The sequence below is a fragment of the Myotis lucifugus genome, unplaced genomic scaffold, assembly GCF_000147115.1.
Source record: "Myotis lucifugus unplaced genomic scaffold, Myoluc2.0 scaffold_151, whole genome shotgun sequence".
Lineage (NCBI taxonomy): Eukaryota > Metazoa > Chordata > Mammalia > Chiroptera > Vespertilionidae > Myotis > Myotis lucifugus.
The window spans coordinates 2,481,815-2,507,383 of NW_005871199.1; the positions used below are offsets into that span (position 1 = coordinate 2,481,815).

General features: G+C 46.6%; 1 protein-coding gene and 1 long non-coding RNA gene across 4 annotated transcripts; both read right to left on the minus strand.

Moving 5' to 3' along the window:
- Nucleotides 1-2,619: 2,619 nt before the first annotated feature.
- On the minus strand, nt 2,620-8,331 carry LOC111827324. The gene is made up of 2 exons (XR_002830838.1): nt 7,836-8,331; nt 2,620-2,942 (listed from the first exon to the last, which is right to left on the minus strand). It is a non-coding gene; the product is annotated as an uncharacterized LOC111827324 (long non-coding RNA).
- A 2,370-nt stretch (nt 8,332-10,701) lies between these two features.
- S100A10 (S100 calcium binding protein A10) lies at nt 10,702-20,906 on the minus strand. Of its 3 annotated transcripts, none has more exons than XM_006095289.3 (3): nt 20,796-20,906; nt 13,650-13,792; nt 10,702-11,103 (listed from the first exon to the last, which is right to left on the minus strand). In XM_006095289.3, exons 2-3 carry the CDS (start codon nt 13,779-13,781, stop codon nt 10,942-10,944), a joined length of 294 nt encoding a protein of 97 aa, XP_006095351.1. In that variant the 5' UTR covers nt 13,782-13,792; nt 20,796-20,906; the 3' UTR covers nt 10,702-10,941. The 3 variants fall into 3 exon arrangements, with proteins under 3 accessions (XP_006095351.1, XP_014316846.1, XP_014316847.1); XM_014461360.2 differs by lacking the exon at nt 20,796-20,906 and adding an exon at nt 20,535-20,691; XM_014461361.2 differs by lacking the exon at nt 20,796-20,906 and adding an exon at nt 18,766-18,789.
- Nucleotides 20,907-25,569: the final 4,663 nt, after the last annotated feature.

Here is a 25,569-nt window from a genome sequence, read left to right on the forward strand (position 1 = left end):
TAGATTCTCTATTGTGTCAATTTCTCATTGACAGGAACTCACTCCTGCTTGCTGTTCTATGTTGGTGTCTGAATTAGTTCTGCCTGTTTAGTTTAAATTTATGATATGTATAAAAGAATCAGCAGAAATGAGAAAATACTGTTTTGTCTCCCCAGCTGGATCTGAGATCAGAATGAAATGGTCATGACGTTTCTAGTCACAAGCTGCATTGAAACTGGAAGCCCCAGAGGCATAGTTATTTGCTTGGGAAAATTATCTTCATCTGTTGGCTTCCATACACAACAAAAGAATGTCACCACTCATCGTTCCTTCTGCGTGATTTGCGTGACTTGTGATCCCTTCACATGTATATACATGCATTAATTCATTCATTAAACATTTTCTGAGTTCCTAGTACGTACTGAATAGGATGTGAGGCTCTGGAAACAAAGTGATGGAAAGACTTGGTTCTTTTTTTTTTTTTTTTTTTTTTTTTTTTTTTTAAATATATTTTATTGATTTTTTACAGAGAGGAAGGGAGAGGGACAGAGAGTTAGAAACATCGACCAGCTGCCTCCTGCACATCTCCCACTGGGGATGTGCCCGCAACCCAGGCACATGCCCCCGACCAGAATCGAACCTGGGACCCCTCAGTCCGCAGCCCGACGCTCCATCCATTGAGCCAAACCGGTTTCGGCAAGACTTGGTTCTTGAACTTCAGGCTGTCACAGTCTAATAGGTAAGACAGATGTATACGCAAGCAATTGTAGTGCAGTGTGGTAATTAATGTCTGTACAAAGGAAAGCCGTGGCTCAAAGAAGAAAATGGTTAACTGTAGTTGGGGGGAGGGTGGGTGGATTCAAACCAGCTTCACAGAGGAAGAGAGACTTGAGCTGAATCTTGAAGGCGAACATGTGGGCATTTCAGATAGAGTCATGCACATGTGCAGGCATGAAGGCATGACGTAGCTCGATGCTTTGGAGAACTGTAGGTGGTTTGGAGCGTAGAGTGGGAGAGGGATGGCAGGAGATGAGGCTGGAGGGGTAGGCCAAACCCAGAGCTTGGTGGGCCTCTGATGCCCTGCGGAGGAATGACCACTTCATCCTAAAGGCACTAAAGAGCCATGGATGTGATTTAAATGGGGCCGATTTGAATTTAGAGCAGTTATTCTAAAAGCAAATTGTCTGATCAATTGGAAGTGGCAGTGAGGGTGAAACAGGGTGAAATTGGAGTGAGAGTGTCCAACAGGGCAGAGAATATTGCAAAGGTCCCCATGAGAGAAGCTGGCAACACCCATCTTTGACTCCATGTCTATTCAATAGGACGAAGGTATTGTAGCTGTACTAATAAGGAATCCCAATTCTTATCAGATCACTTCAGTTTCTTAAAATAAAATAGTACCTCTGGCAGGGTGGCAGAGGCAGCTGTAGATCATCAGAGAAGCATTCAAGTTCCCTCTCACGGTGTAGAGTGGTCAGGAAGCAGATGCCCAGCCAGGAGCGACATTAGCAAGCCCCCGACCGCGCTGCCTGGCGGGCCCTGTGCCTAGTTCTCAGCCAGGAATATAAATGAAAGGGACTGTTTACTCCGGGGCTAAAGTGGTGTAATATCAGATGTGAGCTCCTTCGCACTCTGTTCTCCCTCCCTACCTCCTCCCCCTCCCTGGTGACCGGAAGTCCAAGTCACCACTTCAAGGAGAGCTGCCAGACCCGATTGGACTTATTGTGCTGTTTCTCTCTGATGCAGCCTGTCTGTTCTGTTGCCAAATTACGGGAATTTGTTATTGGACTCTGAGGACTTGTTGCTAAATGAGTAAGGCTCTAAATAAGTTCATAAATTATGACTGATTTTGATATTATGATATTATCCATAGACCTATGTAGTTTGTGTTCTATTTATTGAAAGCTAGCCCTGTGGTTTCTGGAGTTGGAGGTTGGTCTATTCTCTACTCCACAGAGTGACTCTGGTAGCAGCCAGAAGGAAGTTGAAACACATCATCTCATGCAGCTTCTCTGAACAGTTCTGCCAGTTGAGCTAAGTTATGCTATAACTTGTTTTGAGCACTGTTTTGGTTCTTCTTTCCTTTTCATTTCCACAAATATTTTTGGCACCTACCATGTTCCAGGGCTAGTCATAAGTCTTACTTTGTGCCTGGAACTGTGCTAGATGGTCTGGTGCAGTAATAAAGAAGAAAGATGGTCTGTGCCCTCCTGCCACTTAGAGTACTGGTGGAGGCAGAGAATTAAGGAAGCTTTTACAAAGTGACATAAGTGCTACCTTTAGGATGCCTTGAGAGCAGATAGAAGGAGCATAAAACCTGAACTTGGGAATTTAGGAGGGCTTCCTAGAGGAAGTGACATTTAGGCAGATATGTCAGGGTAGAGTAGGAGTTAGTCAGGTGAAGAATAAGAGACAGAGTATTCTAAGAGGAGAAAGATAGTATGTACAAAGGCCTAGAGGAGGGAGAACATGAAGGCGCTGTAAGAGGCTCTGTGCACCTTGAGAATAGATTGTAAATTGGGAAGTGGCAAAGGCTAATGTTGGAAGAGGAAGTAGGAGCCCAATGATGGAGGGAATTGTAGACCATATAAGGGTACTGTCTTCGATTGGGGTACCCAAAAGCAGAAACTGAGGCAAGGGTTTGGGTGGAAGTAGTTTATTTGGAACGTGATTCCAGGAAGTGTGGTGAAGGAAGGGGGAAGTAAGACAGAGAAAGGAAGAAAATCCATAAAGGGCACTGCTCTGGGCAGCTGAAGCTCCGTGCCCCTGGAGACCCCTAAGAGACTGTGTAGGACTTGCCTCTTAGTTATCATATTGACTTGAGGCACAAGGCACATCTATCCAGCGCCCTTGTTCCTCATTGGTTGAGGTTGCGACTGGGGCCAGCTCTAGCTCCTCAGAGAATGCCCTCAGGGGATGTGGGCAGGGCACTCACAGCATCCCCCAAGTGTCTAAACTTTGTCCTAAGAACAAATGCAATTTATTACAGGGTTTTCAGGAATGCATTTTTTAAAAAAAATATATTTTTATTGATTTCTACAGAGAGGAAGGGAGAGGGATAGAGAGCTGGAAACATCGACCAGCTGCCTCCTGCACACTCCCCACTGGGGATGCGCCCACAACCAAGGCACATGCCCCTGTCCGGAATCGAACCCGGGACCCTCGAGTCCACAGACCGACGCTCTATCCAATGAGCCAAACCGGTCAGGGCAGGAATGCATTTTAAAAAGCTCACTTTGGCTGAATAGAGAGGATTGATTGTAGTGGGGCAGGACTGAAGTAGATTAGTTATTTTAATACAATTTCCTTTCTACTTGAATAAACCTGAGTGAATTTTGTTGATTGAAACCAAGAACATCCAAAAGATCAGCTTTTTTTTTGTTGTTGGGTGGACTAGGGTGGGGAAGATGATGAGTATAGTTTTGTTTTTTAAATAGTTTTAGACTCAGAGCAGAATTGAGTGGAAAGTACAAAGATTTCCCATATACTCCCTGCTCCCACACATACACGGACTTCTCCCCATTATTAACATCCTCCCCAACAGAGGGGTACATTTGTTATGATTGATGAACCTCATTGATGTATCATTATCACCCAGAGTCCATAGTTTACATTAGGGCTTTGGGTGTTGTACATTGTTTAGGTTTAGGAAATTTATACTGACATGTATCTACTATTATGGTATCATTCGGATTAGTTTCACTGCCCTGAAACACATCTGTGCTCAACCTATTTATCTTTTCCTACCCCCTACCCCTGGCAACCACTGATCTTTTTACTGTCTGTATAGTTTTGCCTTTTCCAGGTCATATAGTTGGAATCATACAGTATGTAGTCTTTTCAAACTGTCATCTTTCACTTAGTGATATACATTTAAATTTCCTCTAAGTCTTTTCATAGCTCAATAGCTCATTTATTTAGATCTGAATAATATTCCCTTATTGGATGTACCACAGTTTATCTATTCACCTACTGAAGGACATCTTGGTTGCTTCCAAGTTTTGGAAATTATGAATAAAACTTCTATAAATAAATAGATAAATAAATCTGCATCCACATGCATGTTTTTGTGTGGACATACATTTTTTCAAATCCTTTGTATATTAATCTTGTGTCCTGCAACCTTGCTGTAATTAATTGTTAATTTCAGAGTATTTTGTTTTTGTTTGTTAATTCCTTTGGATTTTCTGCATAGATTATCATGTCATCTGTGAACAAAGACAGTTTTATTTCTTCTTTTCTAATCTGCATACCTTTTATTTCCTTGTCTTATTGCATTAGTTAGGACTTCCAGTATGATGTTGAAAAGCAGTGGTAAGAGGGTACATCCTTGCCTTATTCCTGTTCTCAGTGGAAGAGCTGCTAGTTTTTCACCATTAAGTGTGATATTAGCTGTAGGGTGCTACATTTTGTCAAATGCTTTTTCTGCATCTATTGATATGATCATATGCTCTTTATCCTTCATTTTGTTTATGTGGTGTATCACATTAATTGATTTGCAGGTATTGAACTAACCTTGCATCGCAGAAATAAATCCCACTTAACCATGGTGTATGATCTCTTTAATGTATTGTCCATTTTTAAAAAAGAATAGTTTATTGATTTTTAGAGAGAGAAAGGGAGAGGCAGAGAGAGAGAGAGAAACATCCAAGTGAGAAGGAAATATCAATCAACTGCCTCCTACACGCCCCCCAGACATTGAGCTGGCAATCCAGGCATGTGTCCTAACCAAGAAACAAACCGAACTGACAACCTTATGGTGCACAGGACGACGCCCAATCAACTGAGCCACACCAGCAAGGGCTGTGTAGTCCATTTTAATAAAAGAAAAGCAGTAGCCCTAGCCGGGTTGGCTCAGTGGATAGAGCATCGGCCTGTGGACTGAAGGGTCCTGGGTTCCATTCTGGTCAAGGGCATGTACATAGGTTGCAGGCTAACTCCCTGGCCCTCGTCAGGGTGCGTGCGGAAGGCAACTAACCGATGTGTCTCTTTCACATTGATGTTTCTCTCTGTCTTCCCCTCCCTTCCACTCTGTGTAAAAAGTCAATGGAGAAATACCCCATGGGGTGAGGATTAACAAAAAATGAATAAAATGAAACTTTTAAAAAAAGCAGGAAAGAATCAATGTAGGTTATTTATTATGTTATTTAATCTTTACAAACATCTCTGGGCTGGAAATGGTTTTTCCTAAATTTCAAGTGATGTAATGGAGGTCCAGAAATGTTGAATAAAACTTGCTCAAATTCACAAAGAAGAACCCAGGAAATACCCAATTTCAAAGTTGCTCTGAACCCCAGCTCTAATGCTCATTTCCCTGCGATATTTTAAAAGCTTAAGTTCCCCATAGAAAGTGGCCTAAAAGTGACTGAAATTTAGTTGTGTCCCTGTTTATGACTTCATAAGCCAGATTGGGAAAAGATTTATTGGAAGAAACATGTGGTACCATTTGCTAGAGATGTAGTAAAAGAGGCTGCCCTTCATTAATGTTTGACTAACTCAGTACCAAAGGTCTGACTTCTCTTCCCGAGCAAGACTTTGCTAGAATAAACAAACTCGCCTTCTGTCTCTGTGTGTGGGTGAGAAGCACCAACATGCATATTTTGTATAATTATCTCCTTATTCCTCCCAGCAATCCTGCCACATGGATAATTGGGTCTGTGTTACAAATGAGAAAACTGAGGCTCAAAGAGGTTAAGTACCTTGTCTAAGGCCACAGAATAGGAGTGAAGTAAGAATTAAACTCAAGTCTTTCTGACTCCAAAGCGCTTGCTCTTTCAACAAAGCATTGCTTCATGTAGTTTGGAGGTATGAAGGGACCTGCTGGTTGGCAGATGAATTGTGAGGCTTTGTAATATCCCCTGGCATGTAACCTACCAGGATTTTGTCTTTTTCCTTTCAACTTCCTAAACTTAAATTGATAAAAAGTTGTAGGACTATTTTTTTAATATATTTTATTGATTTTTCACAGAGAGGAAGGGAGAGGGATAGAGAGTTAGAAACATTGATCAGCTGCCTCCTGCACACTCCCTACTGGGGATGTGTCCGCAACCAAGGTACATGCCCTTGACTGGAATCAAACCCAGGACCCTTGAGTCCGCAGGCTGACGCTCTATCCACTGAGCCAAATCGGCCAGGGCTAGGACTATTAATAGTCGATATTTACTTGGTGTTAACTCTGTATAAGCATTATTCTAGATATAATAACAATCCTAGAGCAAACTTATGAGGTGGTTCTATTATTGTCTCCATTTTACATAGGAGAAAACAGTCACTGAGAGTCCGAGTAACTTGCTCAAGGTCACACAGCATGTAAATAGCAAAGCCAGAACTTGAACCCAGAAAGTTTGGTTTCTGAGTCTGTGCTCTTACACAACGGGTGCGGACTGTCGGTCTCTGATTAGGATAATCTGATTTTGTGACTTCTTTCCTGTCTACTCAATTTAGTTATTTGACTAAAGACTTTTGAGTCAGACCTGGATATGACTCACAGCTCTATCACTTCAAAAGCAATGTGACTTTGGACAAATTACTTAACCTCTTGACAGCTCCATTTCTTCATTTGTAATATGGGGACAATAAGAATACAGTACTCGCCCTGACTGGTTTGGCTCAGTGGATAGAGCGTCAGCCTGCGGACTAAAGGGTCCCGGGTTCGATTCCAGTCAAGGGCATGTACCTTGGTTTCAGGCACATCCCCAGTAGGGGGTGTGCAGGAGGCAGCTGATGTATCTAACTCTCTCTCCCTTCCTCTCTGTAAAAAATCAATAAAATATATTAAAAAAAAAAAAGAATACAGTACTCAACTCAGAGTGGTTGTGAGAATTAAATGAGATAAAACACTTTAAGAGCTCAGCAGAATGCCTGGCCAATAGAAAAATGGGCAATAGATGTTATCTATTCCTATCAATACTTCATAAAGTTGGCAATAACAGTTGAGCACAGGTCTGCTTGACTCCAGACCTGGACATTATCTGCTGTACCAACTATCTCCCAAGTGTCCTCATCATGGTGTTCCACAAACCTCTCCTCCAATTTTTGTGTTCTTGTTAGTGGACCTCGAAATCTCTGTCCACTCAACCAGCTCCTTTGATTTCTCCCTCTTCCTGTCTCACTGTGATGAGTTGTTAATGCTGAGAAAGCAAACCTCCACCAGACTGAGAGCTGGAGGCTAGTGGAGCAGGGAATGAAGCAAAAACCTGGTCCATGAAGTGTAAGTGGAGGCCACAGGCATGGCCAAGGTCACATGCCTGACCCGTAGTGTTGCCAAAAGATCCCAGAGGGAATATGCAAGGTCTGTGGGCTAATAGATGAGGGTCAGGATTTGGCTTAGGCAAATCCTTGTATATAATGACTCATTGCAGTCAAGTGTCTTTTGGAAGTCTGCCAACCCAGCCCTAGGAGTCAAGCTTGCATAGATTTTGAAGTGTGTCTAATACTTATATTTTCCATCCATTTTTAATTAGTCATTGAGTCCTGTTACTTTTTGTAAAATTGATTTCAGAGAGGAAGGGAGAGGGAGAGAGAGACAGAAACATCAAAGATGAGAGAGTCATTGATTGGCTGCCCCCTGCCCGCCCCACATTGGGGATCGAGTCCACACCCAGGCATATGCCCTGACCGACTGGGGATCCAACTGTGACCTTCTGGTTCATAGGTTAATGCTCAACCACGTCGACTGGATGGCATCTGTTTTTTTATATCCCCCACAAAACTGTGCTTGGTGTCATTCACATAGTAGCCCTCATAAATGAATTTCTATTCACAACTACCCCTCTGGGATTAAGAACTGGAGAAGGTACTGGAACAACCACTTTCAAATTGGTCAAATCATGAGAGAGAGAGGTGTATATACTTACCTTTGTTCTCCCACTGAGATGAGTTGGGTAGAAAAGTATCAAATCACAGGCAGTTGGCTCATGATCAAGGGATTTGGACAAGGGAATGGATCCAAGAAAGAAATGTATTTTTCAGGGTCAGCTCTGCAGCATGCTGGAAACTGACTTTCTGCACTACTATTCATGTTTCCTTCATAACTGGGTGTGGAGAGGGGCGGGATCTGCTGCCACAACTCAGCCATGTAGCAGAATGAGTGGAATTTTCCAGATGGTTCCTCTTGACGGCTGTTGGCATAATCACAGCTTTGCCCTCTGGGAGCTATTAGTCTGCGGCCCCTGAAAGCTAGACGGCTATTTCAGCAGGTCAGACTGTGGGATCTCTGCATTGCGTTGGCATGGAGAGCCATGTAGGATTTCAAGTCATAAATACCATTTTTCTTTTTCTTGTACTAGCTCCCTACTGAATGTTTTGAGAAGAGGCTAAAGTGAAGAAAGTGTGTTATTCTCCTTTCTCTCCCAGTGCCTTTTCCCCTCCCCACCCCCCGCCCCGCCCCCCCGCAATGATGTGTGACCTAGATGATTCCCTGGCATCGGACAGCTTTCTAAATGCCAGTGACTGGGGTCATCTTCTGGATATAACACATATCTTTAGAATTTTTTCAAATCTGCATACCGATCGTGAAAATGAATTGACACTTCCCCTCCCCTCCCTCCAGGGCCCTCTCTCTGGGATGGTTCTTTTGTTGTCAGGTAAAGGGGCTTGGAGTATGAAAGCTTGCTATGGATTTGGGGACATCTGAACCCATAATATCTTGGTGTTACAATTTCACCTGCTTATTTGTGAAGTGAACACCACTTTTATAATATCCAGTGAACACAGTTGCCCCAGGAGGCAGATGGTGTAAACGGAAGGGGTAAATCTGACTGGTACACGTGCTCATGAACAGAGAGGTGGTTTGCCTTGTTGCGATGGGCCAGTTTGTGTCTCTATAGCCTGTAGTTGTCAGAGGTTGTCTTTTAGAGCCTCCTGTCCTTAGAGATCATAGTTTCTTTAACCTACAGGTTGGAAGACTTCCCTTAAAACTAGCAATCATCACTATGGATATGGTGGATCAGCATCCAGCTCCTAGTGTGCAGGGGTTGGAAAATGTACAACTTCATTTCCCAGGCTCCTATGCAGTTAGGGTTTTGATATACCTGAGATTCTGCTAATTTGATGCACTTTCTTTCTTTCTTTTTTTTAGTATATACTTTTATTGATTTCAGAGAGAAAGAGAGAGGGAGAGAGAGATAGAAACATCAATGATGAGAAGCACTGATTGGCTGTCTCCTGCACATCCCACACTGGGGATCAAGCCCGAAACCTGGGCATGTGCCCTGAGTGGGAATCGAACTGTGACTCCTGGTTTATAGGTCAGTGCTCAACCGGTGAGCCACACCATGCGGGCCGGGCTTGATGCACTTTCTTGAGACTTGGATGTGGGAGCCAAATCCAGTGTAGAAAGGTGCAGGAAAATGGGTATTTGTATTTGCTAGTGTGGCTATGGGTCGTATGGTTCTGAAGTTGCCAGCTGTGGCAATGGTTTCCTAGTTCAGCAGGCAGCTTCCTGAGCCAGCAGCTCCCTCAACAGCTCAGTTCTATGGCATGGATTTGGGAGTCGATTCTGGACTTAGTGTCTTTAGCTAGCCAACTTCCCTCTTCCACTTAATATCTTGTAATAAATTCCTCTCCATTATAAACTTAATAGAATCCCATAGACTGCAAAGCTGAGTTGTTTTGTTCATATGATGGGCAAAATTAAATGGTTGGAATTTTATCTTTAACCTTAATTTTATTGGATGTATTTTCCCCAAAGCTAGTTTTGGGCTATCCTGTTCCCTTTTGCATGCTTTCCCATGTGATGGTACATGACCTTATGCTAGACTTTTCCCAAGAATTATGTTGATGTGTCCAATCATAAAAATAAATGTTTCCATCTTCATTGACCTATTTTATTGGAACAATTTCATGTACCAATTCATACATCCTCTCTCTATAAAAAGAGTATTATAATATTAATAAGCACCTAGCACATAATGCAGATATGCTGAAGCTTGTAGACAGGCACAGAAAGGCCTGGGAGAAAGTTTGCTCTTTATCAAGACATCAGTCCTGGCACTTCAACAAAAAAAGCACTACCCCACGATCTAAGTCATGCTAGTCTATTTCCTGACATTTCATGACAACTCAATAAATGTCAATGTAATGTTATTAAGGCATCACACTAGACTCTTTGTTTCTTTAGTTGCCTTATGGACTTACTTTTACCCTAGAGTTTACTGACACTTTGCTCTGAAAAATGGTCTCAGACATCTCAGGCATCCAAAGTGCTGGTTGGAAAGGCACGGATGTACCAGGGCAAGGCTGTGCTCAGTAACTGTAAAATTAGAATATATTCCTGAAGTGCCTTCTCTTCATCCTTGGAGTTTTGGTCCTTCGTCTAGACATAGCTACAAAGGCAGATCACTGAGAGTAGTAAGACTCCAAGCCGGGTGGGTAGTGTTTTCCCACTTTGGTGGTTCTGTGGCAAGAGCTTTGCAGTGTGCTGGCTGCCCAAGGGCATTCTGGTGTTTTTGTTTTTTTTTTAAAAAAATGTTTTTATTGATTTCAGAGAGAGAGGAAGGGAGAGAAGAGAGAGAATCATCGATCAGCTGCCTCCTGCAAGCCCCCTACTGGGGATTGAGCCCACAACCCAGGCATGTGCCCTAACAGGGAATTGAGAACTGTGACCTCCTGGTTCATGGGTCAATGCTCAACCACTGAGCCACACCAGCCGGGCTTGTTTTGTTTTCTTTGAAATGAAGTAGGGAACAAGCATTTCTGAAGAAGTAAACATTCTGCCTCAAATTAGGAACTAAAAAAAAACTTGTTTATTGGGGGGCAAGAGGATACAAGCAATATAAAAATCAAAAGCTTATCTGGCTTTATTGGCTTTTCTTTCTCTTGTTCAATGGGGGTGGCATTTTATTTGTACATTTCTTTAAGAGTCCCAATCTGCTCATGAAATTCTTAGACAGGGGGAAGCTGTGGGGCACATATTCCTTAAGGGACCCATTGGGAGAACTCTTATCAGGGCAAAGTAATTGCTCACTTCCTTCCCTTCTGCTTCATGTGTACTACGAAATAGTCATTGCATGCGATGGTGAGCCCAGCAATTAGCGAAAAGAAGCTCTGGAAGCCAACTCTGCCATCTCGGCACTGGTCCAGGTCCTTCATTATTTTGTCTACAGCCAGAGGGTCTTTTTGATTCTGAAAAACAAAAACAGAAACAAAAACAAAGGTAAGAAAGACCAGTCGGTGTTTGCAATGACTAACTTCTTTGATTTGTACTGCTGACCACCATGTATATAATCTCTCAATGATCAGAATTCTTGTTCTAGGTTATAAGTGATCTTTGGAGATCATCTAAATGGATTTTGCTGTCTTGAGGGAGCATTTCAGTAAATTGTTTAAATTTACTTTAAACTAAGAAAGAGGTTTCCATGGCATTTTTTTTTTCATATAATGATAGGGACCTTAGAAATGGCTTATTCTGTGCCAAGAGAAGGTAGACCCAAGCCTCCTAATTCTCAATCCACTGCTCTTGCCAATTAGAACCAGCATGGCTTTCTGACGTGTTTTGCTTCCAGTTCAATTATTCCCACCATTTTTAAAATCATGAGATTCTGCCTAAGAACCACCTGAAACTCCCCCATTTTGTAGTTTAAACTTACATTCTCTTAAACCTTTATTCCTGATAGCCAAGTCCTTTAAATATGAAACTCTTAGGAAAAGATCTCATAAGATTATTTAGGGAGTAAGTTTCAGATCACTGTTCTACGGACTTTAAGGAGGTGCTAATGATGTCATATGGTGTGCTAGGTTTGGAGAAGATAGGTAGATTGCCCTCATTTCTCAGCAGAGGGCGGGCCAAGCTTGTGTGGCTTCATATCCTATTAGCCACGTAACCTTGAGTAAGTCACTCTCAGCGAGCCTTCATGTATCAACTATGAATGGAGGAGGTTGGACTTAGAGGGTCTCTAACATGGCTTCCACTCTTAATGAGTTGGTAAATCTATGCCATCCTATACTCTTCACTGGATCCCTTCAAAAGGAATATGTGTGACAGAGTCATAAACTCCCCATTTCCTACACAAGCACTGCCAACTCCTACCCTAAGCAAGCAACTAAAACCTGCTCCATGCAGCCACCTCTACTTTCGGTGGGTTTCAGTCAGTTCTGGCCCCACCCCCAGCTTCCTGGCTGTGGTCAGAAGGAGTCAGTTTGGATGACAGAGGAGTCAACTTTAGAAACCAAATGCTCTGTGAATGCAGCGAGTGTGGGTGTGTCTGGCATTATGACTTCATGCCTGGCATAAATTACACGGCATGTTCAGTACTTGGTGCTACCAACACCCTTGATGTGTCTCATGCCAGAAAGCCTTTAGGGAGGAAGGGTCTGTATCTCATGTGATATTTATCCCGACTTCTAACTTATGCAACAACACGACTAATGAGTATTTAGTGCACTGAGAATGCCTTTGTTCACGTGATGGGCGGGCTTGCAGTAGACATATTTTGTCCTTGCATTTTATGGCTGCCTAGAAGAATCTCTGCAAGTGAAACTGACCTTGGAGATAATTACATCCAGCCCTCTCCTTTCACAGAGGAGGGAACTGAGGCCCAACCATCTAAAGCTGCCTGCCCAGTGTTAACTAACTCCTGGCCTGGGGTATAGCATAGGACTGTTCAAAAGCAGAGCAACAGCGCATCCTAACCCATTCTGGGATAGCATTGTGGTAACTGCAGCTCTGAGAGACTAGTTAGGCCACTTATATCTGTTTATTTAACTGGTATTGACATGTAAATCACAGTGTGCTACAAAACCCTGCATTGACTGGGTCAGGAGTCAGGGGCTTGGCTAATGTGGTATTGCCCAGGCAGAGGACAAGAGGCCTCTTACTATCATCTCCCTTCGCCTTGTAGAGGCTATTGCATTATTCCACACCACGCTCAGTAACGATCCTTTCAAGTGACTCCAGTTGTGGCAGGGAAAGGACTGGCATTTTCATCTAATATTTTGTCAAGCGATGTTTCACCTTCAGTGAAATGCAACAACTCTCTTGAGGGCCCGCAATGTAACAGGACAACTGTGCCTCGTGGCCTAATGCCCTGAGTGATGTATCTGAGCTGATGGCAGAGTCCTCTTCCAGTCTGCACGATCCCTCAGTCTGACGAAGGTGAGATATAAACTCAAGCTGTGCTCCCGTGTTCTCAGAGCATTTTCAGTATGAAAAGCAATGATTTCTGGAGCGATGCTTGGCTCTCAGCAGATGCGTGGCACCATTTCTTGAGTTTAGAATTGGGAAAAAGTTTTCAAAGCCTTTATCTGAAGGGATTTAAGAAGGGCGATTCAGGTTGCTCAAAGTGAATGTGACCAGGTGGCATGTCCAATGCCAGGTTTATGGACCTGAGGGCAACCGGGTAGCCTTGCTGGTGATCCTGGTGAAAGGCTTTCCCGCAACTCAGTGGATGCAGATGACTCTTTCTAGCAAACACCTCGTATTATAGTTATTTGTGTGCAGTCTTATTTCACTTCCCATTGTAAGCTCCTCGAGGGCAGGGGCTGTGTCTTCTTTACCTTGTTTCCCCTACAGTAGCTTACAAACAGCAGGCACTCAATAATGTTCAATAAATAAGTGAGTGAAAACACCTTTCTAATAGGGACCTCCACAGGGAAGGGGTGGAAAGAAGAAGGGAAAGGAACCAGGGCCTAGAATTTCATGTCTGGTTCTTTCTGAGTCTTTCAATACTTACTTCCAAAAATCCAGGGAACTCCTTTTCCATGAGTACTCTTAGGTCCTCCTTTGTTAAGTAGCCTTTATCCCCAGCAAACTTATGAAACGTGAACATCATGGTTTCCATGGCGTGTTCCATTTGAGACGGCATTTTGGTGAGGTCTGTTGAAACATATTAAAGGATGTAAAGAAACAGAGTTTACACTAACTTTTTTTTTTTAAGTTTTTTTTTTATAGATTTTTAGAGAGAGAGGAAGGGAGAGGGGGAGAGAGAAATATCGATGTGAGAGAGACAGATAGATTGACTGCCTTCTGCACACACCCCTTCTCATCCCCCCCCCCCCCCCACACACACACAGGGGAGTGAGCCCACAACCTGGGCATGTGCCCAGACTGGGAATTGAACCAGCAACCCTTTGGTGCACGGGATGGTGCCCAACCAACCGAGCAACACCAGCCAGGGCTACATTAACTTTTAAGCTGTAAGTATTGCCAATCTTTTGAGAATAATTGGAAGGAGGGTGATTAGATCATTCACTTGATTCTTTCCAGCTGCAAAATTCAGTCTAAGAACCAATTCACCCCTGGTTTTGGGCCTCCTGCTGATGGAAATAGGCACCACAGGTATTGATGCTCTGAATGAGGGATTCATCTAGTTGCCCACGATTTCTGCATAAATCACGGAGTGAAAAGTAAGACCTCTAATCATTTGGAAAGGCAAGATCAGTATCCCTCTTCTTAATGGACAAAGCAGCTATTGAAAGAATATATGTTTCATCATTTCTCTTGGCGCTGGTAAATGGGACTCTCAGATATGGTGGAATACCAACAACCCACACAGTCAAGCCTGGTGAGTAGGGCAACTTCAGCCCTCCAAGCACAACTGGTAACCTGGTTCAGTCTAATCCTAAGGCTTAGAAATCTGCTTACGAATGAATTCGACCTGCTGGGTCTGTCTTCTCTACTAAAGCTTTGAACTTGTGAGTGATTGCAACGAAGACATTTATTTGCATCTTTGGTAGTAAATGCACTTGTCCTACCTGAATAAAAGCTACCCAAAGTTCATCATCTAGTTCCTTGAGAAGAAGTAACAGTATATCCTAACCCCTTTGGGGACCTGATATATTTTGGGCAGCGAGAACGGAAGAGTTACTTTCACAGTCTGGGGTGCAGTGGGAGAGCAAGCGCTTTCATCGTAAAGAGTTTAAAAGAAAGAAAACATGTCAGATTATATTCAGGTATAATGATCTGGGGGGTACATGTCTCATTAAGACCCAATGCTTAGTACTTGATAGAAGCTCAATGGATTTTGACTTCTTTGGAAGGAATGCTTTGGCCAGAATAGAGCAGCTCTGGCTAACATCACCTAACGTCACTACTGGGTAGGAAACAGGTGAACTTGAATGGAGGCTGTTACATACCGTTCCCTAAAACAGCAACAACAAAACACAAGAACAGGTTCTGCGCACAAGTTGAAGAGGCTCGCACCTTCCCTTGCTAGAGTGTGGCCAATAGGAACCTGAGAAAGGCTTTTTGATCTGGTTTCTGCTGCTGACAGGTGTGTTTCCAAAACAGACCCCTAAATGCTATCTTTTACAGAGAAGGTGGGGTTGGTGAACATGATGATTGAGCAATTACACTTAAGAATAGTAAATTCTACCCCTGAACACCCAGAAAAGTACGTGAACCAGCATGCCAAAGAATGTGCTACTCTAACGAGTGCTATAAACCAGAGTGGGGCATGATTCATCTGGAAGGCGGTTCTCTTGGAGAGAGCAGCAAATTAACGCTCAGGGTCCGCTGTGAGATGAATTCCACGGGACCAAACACACCCTTTCCCCTCTCTTCCTACGCAGTCGGGTCTGGCTCGTCCCCATCTCCCGTACGGCTTCAGATGGCCGTGGGCTGGCTTAGCTGGAGTCAGCCTGGCCTGGATGAGTTACTGAAGGCCAGCAACTTCAGACTCAACTGAGTGAGTCACCTATGGGAGAAGGATGTGGGATCCCATTCCAGTTCTGAAATAACTCAGGAAAGGTTTAAAAATACCTGGGCCCAAGCTCAGAAACAGTAGAGTACAGAGTGTAGAGCACAGAGCCCTTCATGACGAATTCCCAAAGATCCCAGAAATTGGAACGGGCTGTGGGACACCCGGTTCCCTTTCTTCACGGGGCAGAGCAGAAGGAAAGTGCCCTGCAAAGCCAGAGTGAGGCCCTAAACTGGGAACCAGGCGAATTTAGGAACTTCTGAGAGAAATGGGTGGGAAGCTGAGGAAATTTTGGCCACCCTTGAATATCTTCCTCAAGAGGGTGAGGACAGTCTGCCCTTAGTCGGCACTGAGGTTTCAGGTCCCAATCCCACCCCCTCCTCATCTGTGCTCCTCACGAAGGAACAGAGCAGAGCATTCCTCTCTGAAGCCACATCCCTGCCCCACTGGACCCCTCCCCCCTCTCTTTCTCTCCTGTGTGTTCAGCACATGGGTTGTAAATACAGCAGCCGGCTGACGATTTGTCTAGCATTTGCCATAAGAATGAAGAGCAGCGACTAGCCAGGAGGTGTAAGGTCCTGAAGGTAAAAATAGCTTTGGAAACCGGATGAGATGCCTGCTGTCTCCTCAGTAACCTGGGCCCCAGAGGGCGCTGACCAGGGCTACGGACCAGTTAACTGTTTTGAAGGAAGAGCCAGCGCATTGGTTTCACAGTAAGACTGAGGGGAAGGGGGACATGTTATGATTAAAGCTGTTCTCTTGGTAGCGGATGGGTCATGCAGCTCTTTCCAAGAGCAGCGGTGGCCCCACTGAGTCAGCGCTGCCAGCCCTCCCATCTTGGGCGGGGCGACTGCAGGGCGGGGCGGACTGCAGGGTGGGGCTGGCTGACTGCAGCACTGACCGTTGGTTGCTAAAGCAGCAGTTCAGGGACTTGAACCTGGGGTTTCCATCCCCCATCCTCATGCTCCACCCCCTCTTACCTCCTCTTGCAGGAGGGGGTGGGACTCTTGCTTCTAGCTTGGGTACACTTTTCACTGGAGGGCCTGGGGCCTGGGGCTAAGAGGCAGCAGGGTCCTCTCTGTGCCCCAGGCAACCTCCTCCTGCATCTGAAACACTCATTTATTTGTTCACCTGTCTCTCTACCTGGGATAAGAACTGTGAATCATTCTGTTCTATCCAGAAACACTAAATAAGTGTTTGCTAAATGACTGGAATGAATGAATCAGGTGTGATCACCCAAGTCTGGGGTGCAAACCTGGTAGCTCAAGCTGGGCAGGAGGACAGGAGAGCTGGGAAGGGCCGGGAAAGGGGCCCAAAGGGGGCTGCCTCTGAGCGAGACAGTCGAGTACAGAGAAAAGCACATTCCATACGCAGAGGGAAAATATGCGTCCTGCTAAACAGGTCTGGTCAGACCCAGACGTGACTTCTCTTTCTCTTTGCACTCTTGTGTTTCTTGTGTGGGTCCATCCCCATTTCTACTTCATGCCTCTTCAGCTCTGCTCTCTCACTGTGAGCTCCACGGGATGTAACTACCTCCTGTTCACTCATTTTTTATCGAATCATTTTATTCTGATACCTGTGTATTTCCTGTTTGCCTGGACAATAGGTCTTTAAGAGTGGAGGTTCGGAAGTCCATAGTCTCTCTGTGTAGTTTTCTCTACAGAAATGATTCTGGACTCCACAAATGTAGAGAATTCAATTTTCCGTTTCCGGAGCTCCTACACTTTGCATGTCCTGGTCATGTGTCAGAGACAGACAGACACATACACACACTCACTCCACAGTGCTTGCCTTTGGGAAGTTCCCCAGCTAATGGCATACTATTTAAAAAGATGTCATTACCTTTAGTTAATTGTGTTTGTTTCTTTTCTCACTAGATTGTGGGCTCACTAGATTGTGGGCTCCTAGCACCCTGCCCCATTAGAGGCTGCTTAAGAATCAGTGAGAATGAAATTGATAATAAAGTCAATTTCGATGCTCCCAGGAGTAGTAGGGAAGCAGGAGGCCTCCTTACAGAAGTCCTGCTCCTGAGCAATCCCAAATGTTTGCTCTGGACCCATGCCCAGATCTAGTCCGAAATTTTACAAAGGATCTTCTAAAGAGCAAGAGGTTTGAGTTACTTTGCTCATCCGTACTGTCGTTTTCTTACAGCCCACCCAGAAAATAACTGGCAGGGTGTCAGTAAAAACAAACATCTATTCTTTCAAATGTGTTTGAGGTTTCCTTCCTTTTGCTTCAGAGATTTTGAAAAGAACCCCCTCCTTTTTTTTTTTTTTTTTGAAAATTAAACCCAGAAGACATTCTTGAACTTGATCCCCAAAGGAAATGAAGAAAAAGGGACTTGGGGCAATGGACCAGGCTGTGTCTCCAACCATTCAGCAAACATAAAACTCGCCCAACGAGAAAGTGGGCAGCAAAGGAAAAGTTCCAGGTGCAACCCAATAGGAAGAGAGAAGGCAGAAGCCTTCTTCACCCCAATGGTGTACACCCATCTCCTATTCCTTAATCATCCTGAACGGTCAAACAATAGCCACTGTGACAACTGGTATTAAATCCACTGGCGGGTTGGGTGGTAGTTATTTAGTGAAGGGCTAGGAAGTGCTGAACATTGTCAGAAATAAGTAATTCGTTCTTGTTGCTTTTGGTGCGATATTCCCAAATTGTTGTGTTTCCAAGAAAACCAAAAGCTTAAAAAAGATCCTAAAACTTCCGGCAGTCCAGCTTTCCCAGCACTCTGAGTGCTAATTTGTACATTATAGCCCTGAAAAGATTCCATTGTTCTCCCCAACTTTAAAAGACTGGGCTGTAGCCAAGGGCATACCAAGTGGGTAGTGCTCTTAAAAAGTCACATTTTTTTGGAACTGTCAGTGGAAAGCAGGGAGGCACCCAGTCTCAGCTCCGCCCCGGCCGAGGCCTGCTTTCACCGGGGTTGCTGCTTGAGAGGCTGGCCAGAAGCCAGGCCTGGGAGGAAAAGGCTCATCTGATGTGGTATGCAGGAAACATCAGGGAAGAGCATCCATCACCTAGAAATCAGGATGCTTTGTGCCCAGTGGACTCTCAAGAAAATTTGAGGAACTGGAATAAGAAACTCCAAAGGGTGGATCAGGGACCGTGAGGAAGGTAGCTTTGGGCTGTCGAGGAAGGTATATACCATTTAGAAGAGGTGATTAAGTAGACACTGGACAGGAATCTGTGGGGGCAGGATTGACGAAGAAATTTCAAATGAGTTCTATGAACTCATTCCTGCGCCAACCCCTGGCCTTCGTTATCTTTTGCAATTTGCCGAAACACGTTGGAGGCAAAGATCTTTGAGAGGGTGTTTCCATGAACCTGGCCTCACCCGAAATGCAGGATATAAAAAATCCATTGCTGCAGGTTGAAACTCAGACTGGCTGCAGGGGTGTGTGTGTGTGTGTGTGTGTGTGTGTGTGTGTGTGTGTGTGTGTGTATGCGCGCGCGCAAGCCATGCTGGGGTGGGGAGTGGAATTCTGCAACTGTAAGCCTCTGAACAGAAAAGCTGCCTCCCCAGCGAAGCTGACGCAGCCTGCCAACAAGCGTAAGGCAGATAACCCAGCAGCGGTCTCATGATGGCCTTGCCCATCTAATTGCTGCCCTCATCCATAGTTCAACTAAGAGAGCCCTTCTCTCCTTCAGATTGCCAGCCAGTCCTGGTGTGACTCACTTCCTCTTGGAAAATGCCCTCTAAGATGGCACAGTTCCCCTTTCCCTTCAGGGAGTGTTCTGTCCAAACCATATGCCGAGAGTAGCCAGACCATCAGGGCCACACCCACATGGTCTCAGAGCTGAGTCACAGGCCTCCATCCACTCGCAGAATCCTGGAGCCCTTTGTGCTAGCCACGCCCTGCAGAATGCTCCCAGCTCCCCACAGAGAGAAGGGGTGGGGGTGGGTGGGCCTAATGAATTCCAGAGTCTGGCCTAAAGCTGTGCAGGGTTTGGCCCCCAGCCCTCAGCGGGTCTCACCACTCCCACCCAGCGGGCAAAGTCCTGGTTTCAGTTAGGTGGGGCCCAGCTGAGGCTGGAGAGTGCAGGGTCCAGGGCTGGAGGAGGTGCTATTCTTTTGGCCAAGTTCAAGTGTGACCAGGTATCCAGCACATCTGTCTCATTTGCACTGGGCCAGATTAATCTGGGTTGGAAGGTCCTTCGCCAAGACTGTTCTTTCCCTGTTTCTTTTTAGTTCCATTTGTTTGATTGAGGTAGCGAGAGGGGGAAACCCTTTCAGTAGAGAAATCACTTAACACGGTCCTCTCCCCGCCCCCTCCCGCTGCAAAACTGCTTTATAAAGAAATCAAATAGACCTCCCTCCCTCCCTCAGCAGTGAGAACCTTCACGTCTAGCAGACAAACAGGAAGCACAACCTGAAGCCTCAGGGCCAGGGGCCGAGTGTCCCTTAGGAAGGGTATCCGCCAGCTGCCAACCTGCCCAGCCCTCCCCAGCCGACCGCAGCCCTCCGGAGCCTGCTCTGGCGGCCCAGGCGGGGGAGGATTCGAACAGCTGGACAGAGGTCAGCCCGCAGCTGGAGCCCACAAAAAAGCATGCCGCCAAGACAAGGGGCCAAAAGCAGGGGTTCGTTTAACTGGGGAGACCGGTGGAAAAGTAGGCAAGTGGGAGTAAAGCAAGGGAGGAGAGCTCGGACCCCGGGGCACCAACACCGACCTCCTGTAATAAAGGGCGAGCCCCCCTCCCCGGGTCCGCCGGAATCTGGGGAGGGTCGCGCCAGGGCGCTGCTCGCCTCGCCCGAGTGTGGCCAGAGCACGGACTCCCCGCATCCTTCCTCCCTCCCAGGCGCTGGGAGACCCCGCGAAGCCTGGCGGGTGGGCCGGAGCGGCGATCAGGGGCTTTCCCTGGGCGCCGGGTCCCGGTCCGGGTCGGGGACAGCCGGGAGCGGCGGGCCGGACTCACCTTGGCTGGAGGCGCGGCGGGATCGTCGGCTGCTGGGAGGCTGCTGGGACGCACGGCCAGTGAGCCGAGCGCTGCGCGCGGGGAGCCTTAGTAGGTGGAGGGCGGTGGAGCAGGAAGAGCCGGGGCGGGTGTCTCGGCCCCTCTCCTCCCGCCTCTTCCTGCCCCCCCTCCGCCCCGGGCGCAGCGCTCACACCCTGCTCGCCCCGAGGGTGCGTAGGGACCTTGCTCTTGGCCTCCGCCCGTTCCCAGGGACAACATTACCGTAAACTTCCCCGCCGCCAAGCGAGTCCTCGGGAATGTCTCCGGACTTCCCCACCCTCGGCTGTGCCTTTGCTCTCGGGCTTGGTTTTAGAGAGAGAGAGAGAGAGAGGAGAGAGAGAGAGTGAATGCGGAAATCAAAGGATCCCGCGGTGCTGCTGCTGCGGGCGGGGCGCGCGGGCCCACAACCAGGTCGAGGAATTCTTTTCTAGATGACACTGCAGGGAGGGGCCCGCGGAAGGCCGTCCTGGGCGTCCTCGCGGTCTGCGCCCGGGGTCTGGCCCCAGGTCCGCGGGCATCTCTCGGAGGAGCCGAGCTCATAGCCCCCTGCCTGCCCCGCGCGGGTGGGGAGGGAGGGTGCCGTGGGTCTGGTCAGCTCCGGGGGCCTTACAAACCCTTTGTGGAGAGGGATTTATTCCTTTTAGCGTGTCTGGCTCCTCTGGGTCCCAGTTCAGTTACAGTTGTTGATACCGCTAAGACCTGTTTCAAAGCTTCCTTTTTGTCCTGCATCTGGCCTGTTAGGTCCTCAGCGCCCTTTGGAAGAAATTTCTGGAAGAAATTTAGCGAAAAGCCGAAGTGTTTCCTAGCGGATGCATATCCCTCCCCCTTCCATTTATTTTGTGGTTTAGGGTGAAAGGCAAACTACTCGCAGCTGTTGGAGGAAAAGGGCCCAGTGTCCAGGCCTGGGTTTTCCTTTGTCCCCCAGGGAGACCCTGGGAGGAGTGAGTGATCCCAAAGGAATGAGCAGACTCAGGGAACCCTTCAAGCGCTGCGATGTGACTCATCTGGGCTCTTTCTTGCCAGGAAATCCCCACTTGGATCACAACTCTCATTCCTGCAGCCCTGGTGCCGACTGTTCTGGGGAGCAGGTCTTCCAAATCTTCCCGTTGCTTCCGAGTTCTTTCCAGGCCCCAGGTTACAGTCAAGAGTGGAGAGAGTCCTGGATCCCTTTAGTTCCAGGGAAAATGCAGCCGGAGTTAGAATAAGAACGCCTGAGTCTGAATAGGCCGTGTTTTATTTCTTCATTTGATTCACAAACCTTTGGAATGCTTAGTATGTGCTGGGCCCTTGGGATTCAGTCACTCCTCTCAAAGAGCTTCAAGTCTTGTTGAAAGATAGATACGCAAACAATTAAAATCCATGAGTTCAGTGAATGGTAAAGAACACTATAGGAGCCCCGCCCGTGTTGCTCAATGGTTTGAGCATCGGCCTATGTCATTGCGTGTCATGGCTACCAGGTCGGACGGTTGCTTATGACCGGAATCAAACCCGGGACCCTTCAGCCCTCAGGCCAATGCTCTATCCACTGAGCCAAACCGGCCAGAGCTTGATGTGATTCTTAAATTGTGATCACACTGATTTTAAAATGATGTATTCTATTTTGTCTCATAATACTTTATCTTGACTGTTTTCATGTCATTAAATAGTATGTATTCATTCATTTACTTTTTTTTGGTTAATCCTCACCTGAGGATATTTTTCCAGTGATTTTTAGAGAGAGTGGAAGGGAGGAAAAGAGACAGAAAGAGAAAGAAACATCAATGTGAGAGAGACACATTGATTGGTTGCCTTCCGCACTCACCCTTTCCAGGGCCAGGGATGAGCCTGCAACTGAGGTACGTGCCCTTGACTGGAATTGAACCCAGGACCCATCAGTCTGGGGGCCAATGCTCTATCCACTGAGCCAAACCGGCTAGAGCTCATTCTTTTTTTTTTTTTTTTTCTTTCCATTCAACAAATAATGATTCAACTACACTGTGGTCTCTCTCTGTCTTTTCCAGCCTTCTAGCCATACTCCCAGGCCCTAGTGACTTTGGTGCTACAAGATGGAAGGGACCTGAGTTTCTGAAACACTGCTAAGTGCTGAGGATACAGTGGTGAAAATGGTCAGCAGTATGGACCCTGCTCCTACCCTCATGCAGCTTTTGATCATTTTATGTACTTTTTTTTTTATGTTGAGGCAGCGAAAATTCTGTCTCTGCCAGTAATTTATTTAGCACAGGTTTGCCATGGGAATTATAATAATTTTACAAACCAATAGCATACAGGATAATATTTTCTTAGGGTAGATCCCTCTTAACTAGAGGCCTGGTGCATGGATTTTTGCACCAGTGGGGTCCCTCGGCCTGGCCTGCAGGGATCAGGCCGAAACCAGCTCTCCGACATCCCCTGAGGGGTTCCAGATTGCGAGAGGGTGGTTCTCGGGTGATGCACCCCGGAATTGGGCTCCCTCCTTTCTGGTTCCTGGTGTGTCGCCCGAGAACTGCAGCTGCCAAGTCACTACAGCTCAGCAGCTCCTGCGTTGAGTGTCTGCCCCTGGTGGTCATTGTGTCTCATGGCTACTAGTTGGATGGTTGGATGGTTGCTTAGGCTTTTATATATATAGGTAAGCCCCCAACTCCAAACAAATCACAAATTAAACACACTGTTGTTCTAGGCAAGGGAAGGTGAAGAAATGAAGTCCAAATCGAATATGAGGTGTACCTTCTTACCAGAGGAGGCACTTGGGAGAATCAGTGACCAACCTGCCAGGGAAAAAGTCTCATGTTGCTAGAGCACATTACTAGGGAATGAAGATACCAGTGTGTATGTGTGTGTGTGTGTGTGTGTGTGTGTGTGTGGCAGGGGCGGTGGGGGGGGGGATCTCTTTCACAGGCTGCTGTGGGGAAAATCTCAAATAGTCGTCACAAACTCTCAGTATTTTTATGTGTTTTTAAATTGATTTTAGAGAGAGAGGGAAAGGGAGAGGAAGAAACATCGATAGGTCACCTCCGCATGTACCCCAACTGGGGATCAAACTGGCAACCTGGGCATGTGCCCTGGCCGGGAATTGAACTTTTCAATCAGCACCAGGGTTGCTCAGCAAACTGAGCCACACAGGCCAGGGAAAACTCAATATTTATAGTGTAAATGTCCCTTTGCCAATGTTGCTTCTCTACTGGTTCTTATCATAATCTCATGGGGCCACTTAGCAACGAGGCTGCTGACTGCTTATCACAGCAGATGAAGAATGATGACATCGAGGCATGACTGACTTCCTTCTTATATCAAAATAACTTTTTTTGTCTTTGCCATAAACAAGTACAGTAAAACTTCCCCTAAGTCAGAAACAAGTGTATTTGAAGTCATATTCAACCAATACTCAACAGTACTGGTAGGTGCATAAAGCTCCAAGTACCTCCATGCCTGTAATCTCTCTGTGGGAGAAGTGGTCCCAGGCACTTCTTTCTGCAGGAAGCAGTTGTGTGCCTCGTAAACCACACGCACACCGTGACAGCTCTGCTTCCCTGGTGACAACTGATCAGACCAGGGACCGGCGGCGCCTGAGCCAGAGCTGCCCAGCTCTGGGGTGGCAGGTGGTGAAGGAGAGATGCACAGAGAGGAGCAGACCAAATGGCACAAAGAGGAAGTGGCATTCAAGTTCTCCACCATGCCCGTGGTACATCCCAGTGTACAAAACGCGGGAGCAGGAGGCATTGTTCTACGAACGAGGCCCGCTTCTCCATTTGGCATAGCAGCAAAACCCATAACCCCATGGTTTTCATTTCTTTTGGGTTTGTGGTTGCAGCAAAGAGGTGAGCTTGTCCACCAGAAATGTGTGTTCTTCCCGTCACAGTGTAGAGGTGTCCTTGGGGAGTGGCTGCTCAGCCGGGGATGTGTTCCTAGCAGCCCTTGCGCCTCAGGTGGGACTGGAACTAGTCACCAGCAAATGGGACTGGAAGTGATATGTGTCCCTTGCAGGCCAAGGTGATTAAGAGGTGACTTTTCCACGTTCGTTCTATCTGTCAGACTCTGAGGCTCGAGGGGTGGGAGAGCCTGGGTTCCTGAATCACCTCTCTTGGCCTAGTTACACGGGTGAGAAAGAACCCCAGATTTGGGGGGTTATCTGCTACGGCATGACTCTAATGCATAGGATGGCGTTCTTTTGTATGTATTTTTGGCAGCACGCTCAAAAGGATTAAGTTGCATGAATAGCCATTATACTACTTTACTGGTCACATGCGCATGGTGACACTGTTTGAGTGGAAGGATTTACTGCCCTGGTCATCCTCTCTGACATATGCTCACAGGTCCCGGCAAATGCATACGGTTTCTTAGTTTCTTCATGTGTGTCACGTTGTGCCATGCAGTCTAGCTCAGCAGTCTGTCTGCCCAGACATTATGTGCACGTGAGAATCACAGCTGTAGCAAAGGGTAGAGTTCTCCAACAATTCAGGAGCGCTAGTAGGGAGTCACCGCCTTTGCCCACATGTTTATTTTCTTAGGGTAGATCCCTATTGGGGGCTATCTTTTTGTTTGTTTGCTTGTTTATATGGATCTTACAGGACAAGTAGGGATTAGCCTTTCTATGGGGCAGACAGGAAGGAGAGCATGTGCCGGAACATGGAATTGGGAGGGAGCGTGTCTATTCTGGGAACTGCCCCAGTTCTGCAGGGGGAGAGAGCAGAGTCCCTCAGGGTTTGGGTGAGGCTCAGCCTGAGAGGAGGTGCCTTTCCTGGGGCCCCTGGATATACTCGGCTAAGGAGCTTGGAGCTCGCTTCTGAAGGTGACTAGGAGCCACTGAAGTGTAGAGAGGGAGTGTGTGACTCCTCCACTCACCAGCTGTGTGGCTCCAGGCACGTCGTCTCCCCACTGTGGACCTGAGTCTCTTTATGGATAAAATAAAGACAGACCCCTACCTGCTGGGGCCCGGAAAGAGAAGAAACCAGCTAATGACCATCAAGGCATCCGGCTGGGCCCTCGCAGGCAGCAGGATAGGGAGAGAGGATTCAGCTTC